The sequence below is a fragment of the Poecilia latipinna genome, unplaced genomic scaffold, assembly GCF_001443285.1.
Source record: "Poecilia latipinna isolate Pla-1442-1.1 unplaced genomic scaffold, P_latipinna-1.0 Scaffold1537, whole genome shotgun sequence".
Lineage (NCBI taxonomy): Eukaryota > Metazoa > Chordata > Actinopteri > Cyprinodontiformes > Poeciliidae > Poecilia > Poecilia latipinna.
In genome coordinates, this window is record NW_015114153.1 from 27814 (window position 1) to 34282 (window position 6469).

Consider the following 6469-nt stretch of genomic DNA (forward strand, 5'->3'; position numbering starts at 1 on the left):
TGTATTTTTGGGTTTTCTGAGGACAGAATCTAATCTAATTTTCACCGGGTTCTAAAATGATTTGAAACGAACGTCAGCAACTGATCGTCATTTAAGACTTCTGTTAGGATTTGAGATACTGCCAATGGAACTAGTATTTTTTTATAAATATTGATAAATGCTGACGTTGGACCACTTTTTTCAGTAACGAGTAATCTAACGCGTTACTGTTTCAAATCCAGTAATCGGTTTAAAGTTACTTATCCAAATCACTGCGTTACTAAAATCCTATTTATAGTTTTCCAGACAATACTGAAATACACAAAAACATGCCCAAATTACTAAAGTTATTTTTGTACTGTTGTAACCCTTAAACAATCTCCCATTCAGTTTAACCATATAACTGGAGGCACATTGTTGATGTTACTATTATAAAATAACTTGCAATTAAGTTTTGGCAAAGATCAATGTAATTTTCACAAGTGGTGGAACGTTGTTGTCAGCAGCTGCTGAAAGTAATTAAAAAAGTTACTTTTAATGTAACTTAGTTACTTTCCAAATCAGGTAATCAGTAATCTAAGTTACTTTTTCAAGGAGTAATCAGTAATCCGATTAAAGTAACTTTTTCACAGTAACTACGCCATCACTGCTTGTAACAAACTCCTGACATCTTGCTGACAAGTTGTTAGTAAGTTAGTTTGTCTTATTTCAACTGCACCAAGATATTTGCACTATAAACTTGACCAAAACTAACTGCTAAGATTTTGTGTTTTGCAGTGAATGAACTGAAGCCATGTTATAGTGGGTCAAAAGTTCTTCATATCAAGATATGTAAGACGGATAAAGTCAGGAAAAAAAACAGCTATGCACTGTTATCATAGGGTGTACTGATTTTCAAACAACTTTTTTATCTTCATTTTTTTTTATATATTTTTGTTTTCACTTGGGGCTAGATTAATATAGTTTTAGATAAAGATAAAAAAAAACACTTTCATTGTGTCCTATATGTAGGTCTTTTGAAAAGAGCATCATTATGCTGGTACTTCACCACTGTGCTCTTCTTTGTGTTGGCCTGTAAAACCACAGGAAAACACTTATGAGCATGTATTTAATACCATGTTTGTAACTGAAATGTAACACATTTATGACTAAAATGTAAAAAATAAAACATTTTTCAGTGAACCTACACTGTGAAACATCTTGGGGGGGAAAACATCATTGAAATGTATTCCTTTTTATGAACTGTAATGTGTTTCTCTTCAGGCCGAGGAAAGAATCGAAGACAAAGCATCTTCTAGAAAACGCAGAGAAGAAGAAGGAAGACATGAATGGAGAGAAGCTGCCTTTCAAATCCAGATCACCAAGGCCAACTAAAGCTTAATACATTGAGCAAGCATCCTCAGCAGCCACTCACACACACACGCGCACACGCATACACACACACGCATAGCGTCACAAGGACAGCTTCTTCACTCATTTCCATGGCAGCTGAACTTGAAGGCCCATCCTCTTTCTGAAGATAAAAATGTTCTGCACTTAAACAGACCTTATTCAATCTCCTTCCAAACACACACAAACATAAACACACACACTTGAACACTTTTGCACTATAAGAAACACTACACATGCTGCACATATCAGAGAGTTATTTGCTTCCCCCCTTTGATACCTCTGACAAAGAAGGGACTGTATAATAATTAACCCTGAAAACTGAAAAATTGAACAAAGTTGATCATTTTTGCTATTCTTAACTAATCACATTCTAAAGCCTGCTTGTAGTATTTACAAAAAACTGAAGCATACCAGCAGGTTGTGTTCTCTGAGTGAGGTCTCCTTAGTGTCAGTCCAGTTTGGTGGCTCTTCCACCCCTACGGCTCCCATTCATCCTTTCCTCAACTCATCTTCCACAAGCTCTGCCTCTGCCTTTCTGCCTCCTCTCCGACCGTCCACTGTCCCTCTGCTGTCCCTCTGAAAAAGAAATGTTAGAACATTGTACAGCAAATACAATACATCATATTTTTTGTACAAATACGGAGAAAAAAAATGCTTAACTGTCAATTTGTACATGTTAGCATGTTAATACAAAGCAAACAATATGTGAGCTAATATTTAACCTGGTTGGGCCTGACCACTGATCCCAGAAACAAAAATCTGATCTTTTCTGGTCACTAAACGTTACCATGTCTAATACAGCTGCTAAGATGTGTGTGCGCGTGTGTGCGTGTGCGTGTGCGTGTGTGTGTGTGTGTGTATGTATGCTGTTGCTGTGTGAAGAGAAGGCTCAAAGTTAGCTGTTTCTGTAGCAGCAAGACATTTAAACAGAAATTAGAGCTAGCACAGAACTCTGAGACTGTACTTAAAACAAAACCAGGTTTTCTGCTGTATCTTGGGAGAAAGATTTCCTCAGCAGATAACAGGAAGGATGAAAGGAGCTATCTGTGTTCTCCTATCTGATGGGGAACAAAACCCTGCTTTTTAGGGACAGGTTTGTCTCATTTCTGAATGAGGTCTTTGGAAATGAGACAAAAAAAATTATAACTAATAAGCTTCAAGATGTATTTAGTGAGCCAATGAATAAAAATTAATCAAACCTACGATGCTGTTGATTTGCATGTGGTTTTCCTTGGAGACACAGCTTTTGTCTGATGGGTAACAACTACCACATGGATTTCACTTAAATCATTAGTGTTTATGCACAGAGAGAAAGAGAGAGAGGAGGGAAAGGCAGAGATCCTGTGGAAAATAAGCCAACTCAGATAGGACACAGTTTCATTGACTTATGTAGAAGTTGCGTCTTGTTCAGAGGATCCTCAGCAGTTCAGCTTCAGCCGCCGTAGCTCTGAAGCTGTACACACGGCCATGAGGGCAGTCCTAGCGATAAACGCGTAGCATTCCGTCTTACCTCTACTGACTATCCTCCACCTTTCCACCAAATCTGACCCTTTTGTGAATAATAATCTCAACAGATAGGAACCAACTCATGCGGAGGAACTTGCCTTGTTACTGAACCCCCACTCCGGGCAGAGTGGACTCATTTTCACCTTTACAGTGTTAACAGCTGAATTTGAAGTTGCCTTAGTAAGCTGTGCATGATGTGTTGGCTTGTGAAGAGTCTATAATTGATCTAGTGTAGCCAATGTTTTTGGGAAACCTTTACTTTGTGTCTGTAAATATTTTAGTCTCCTATTTGCACAAACCAAAAGTGTCCCTTCCCTTTAGTTCATCTGTCCTTACGCTGTTCCTAAATATGACCTGCTGACTTTCTCAGACTCCTTGCTCTGTGTCCAGTACAGTGAGAAATGGAGTCATACAGTTGTTTTCTTGAAGCAATGTGCATTAAGTAGGATTCACAGTCCTCTCCTGATGTATTTCACAGCTAGAGCCTAGGCAGTTTTTAGCTGAAGATATGTAAAAGTCATTAGATAAGAAACATGAAGTAATGTGTAAAGCAGAATTTTTGATGAGAACATGAAAAATTGGCGACATTTTTACATCTTTTTGAGTCATTATTCTATATTTACATTGTAGATTTTAACCTACAGGTTAAACTGATGTAGGTTCATGATAAACATGCAGCTGAAGGAATGAGCTGAAAAACTTTTAAAAAATAGCTTGGCTTGCCAACTGTGTCTAATTAAAGGAGCAGTCTGTTGGATTTAGTGCTATCTTGGGGAAATAATTACCTTTGAGAAAAACTAACAAACCTCAGCCTATATTTTATTTATGTTTACTTGATAGCTCAAAAAACCAGCCAGAACCTTTCTGGGAAGGGAGTGATGTTCTGTAGGTTTGGTACATAAAGAAAAGCAAAAAGGCGCCGACATCCTGTATCTAAACAACTGAACAATAATGGATACTTGCTAAACAAAACCGCCAATCTGAACTAGACGCTTGGAAGCCTTTTATACTGATGAAAAAACGTTTATTTTGAAGGTTACTGCTTCACACATCGTGCCAGCTTTAATGAAGAGAACAAAGTGAACGAGTAGCTTAAAGTAGTTTAACAATCACTTCAGTATAGCTCAGTTTTTGTTTATTATATTGAGAATTAATTACATAATAAACAAACGTCAGTATGCCAATCCAACAAAACACTGGCAATTGATCAAATGCCTGGTTTTCACTGAGCGGTGTGGTGCTGGTCAGGTCGGTGTGCTTCAGTACACCATGTCTGTTATCCATTTTAAAAGTGGTCAGTATGAGCAGTGGCCTGAAGCATTGGCTCATACTGGACCACTGCTTCAGGACAATGGTACGATACGGTTCGGGTGGAGCTGCTGCCGTCACACATTGACTGCGGGACAGAAAAACGGCTCTGCTGAATGTGCCAGACCATAAAATATCGTACCGAACTACACTGACCCGTGCCATACCATTTAGTGGAATCAAGCCAAGTCTCCACTGGTAGTGGAGACCCCAAAATGCTACGTTTGGAACTTTGCATTACAGACGCAATGCTAAATGTTCAGCGTGTGCTCTACTTGTTTCTTTAGAATCAATTATTGTGGAGACAAGAAATGTTACCACTATGACACTATGCTGTGAACCAAATAATATTGCTTCTCTATAGCTTTTAATGAAGATTTGCTAATACTAACCTTAAGATTACACCAGAGAGAACATATTCATCCAGAAAGAGATTCTCATGGCTCATTTAAATACAGTAGACATGGCAGAACGTTGTCAGGATGTTGTCTTTGAAAAAACCTCCTCTTAAAAATAATTCAAAAGACATCTTTAGAAAAAAAAAAAACATGGATGTTGTACAAGGCATGCAAAGCAGCATGGAGGTGAATCCTTCCAGAAAGTATTTTTTTGCAGTCAAGCTAAAGCATGCTCCAGAACATCTTTCCTTTCCCTGAGTTTTGCTGTGGTGACGTGACTAAGTGTGAAAACCTGAAAGTACTTTTACAAGGCAGGTGGTGTCCTAAGAGGAGAGGCTCAGTTTTAGTTTTGCTGCTACACATCTGGAATGTGTCCTGTTCACAACTTTATGGAGACAGAGGGAGGGGAGACAACTCTTAACAATTGTGCCAAGCAAACAGGACAAGGAATAAAAAATCTTTAATTTGATATTTGGTCAGATTTTTACAAACGTTTTGAGGATACAGAGCTTTGTAAAAATGTAAATTGGCTTTTGAGTAGCAGTTAGCTTGATTTCTCTGTGAGTTAACCAAAAAGATCCTCTAAACTGAAACTGCATGCTGCAACGTTCATATGACTGCTCATTGGAACGCCATATAATCACTCTTTAACCACTTGTCAGGAAATCAAATATATGATTTCGAAACGACCATTGGTGCATTTTTATCAGTCAGTTACAGTCAGATAGAACTGAAGAAACCTTGGGCTGAGTCTTCAAGTGACCTTAAATAACAATTTGTTGAGTTTTAATAGCTTGGATAAGATCATGTCATCTACAGGCTTAGTGGTCATGTGACCCATATGATAGAAAAAAAAATTCTTTGAAGAGATTTTTCAGGAAAGAAAAAAAGATAAGTTTTAGGAGAGTGCACAAAAAGCATTTGGCCCCTGTAAATGTCCTGTTTTAATTTCTTTGTCACACTTAATTGTTTCAGATCAAACACATTTAATAACAAATCTAATTTTCAACTAATTAGATTTATTAAGAGAAATAATTTCTTCAAAATAACCTCTGAAGAAGTATTTAACCTCTTACAATTTTTTTTTCTTACTCATTGAACAAAAATAACAAAAAGTCCCTCACACATCTACCAATAATATAAAATGGCATATTATGGTCACTGTAGATAGAAAAAAAGAGTAAATTATCACAAAAAAGTGATATTTTGAGATTTTCTATAAAAATAAAAAAAAGACATTCTGAGAGCGCCAAAAGTCGAAAATTTGCGAAAAAAAAAAGAACTCTGAAAATTAGAGATTAATTTCATAAACTTTCCAGAAGAAAACAAAACAAAAATAAAAAAAACAGGACATTTCTGAGCTTCAAAATTCTAAGATTTTCAAGTTTTGGAAATGTTTTGAGTTTCAAAACTCGAAAAAGTTTCAAATTTCAGAGTGTTTTCTAGCAAATGTTCAACTTTTTTATTCCTCCTTTCTTTTTTTATATCTGCAATGGCCATACCATGCTCATGTACTTTCAGGATGATTGAAAAGATGCATTTTTATTTACACTGGTTGTGTTTGAACATGTGTTTGAACATGTGAACCTTTCTGTGACTAAAAATCAAAACCAGAACTTACTGGCAAAGGAGAAAACCACTTTATCTTCCAGTCGTTTTAAGGAAAACACTAAAGTCCCAGCATCCAGTCAAAGTATTAACACCATGATTCACACCATTCTGTATCAAACACACTTTTCTACCTCTACACTTCAAAAGAGAGAGTGGTTTGGTTTTTACCATCTACAAGTCTGTCCAGCTGTCAGTCAGTAAGATGGAGGACGGGTTCTGGTGAAGCTGCTGGAGCTTCAGGAGGATGTACAGTCTGGGACGGTCCACTTTCAAAC

At 37.1% G+C, this 6469-nt stretch overlaps 1 protein-coding gene across 2 annotated transcripts in view; it reads left to right on the forward strand.

Annotated features, from left to right (window-relative positions):
- cdk18 (cyclin dependent kinase 18) overlaps positions 1-4987 on the forward strand; it is a 29925-nt gene extending 24938 nt beyond the window's left edge. The window contains exon 15 of one of the 2 annotated variants that reach the window (XM_015058391.1): positions 757-875. In XM_015058391.1, the coding sequence (XP_014913877.1) occupies positions 757-860 (104 nt within the window). In that variant the 3' untranslated portion in view covers positions 861-875. Of the gene's footprint in view, positions 1-756; positions 876-1242 lie in introns of those variants that run through there. The other variant, XM_015058392.1, reaches the window with a different exon arrangement.
- Positions 4988-6469: the final 1482 nt, after the last annotated feature.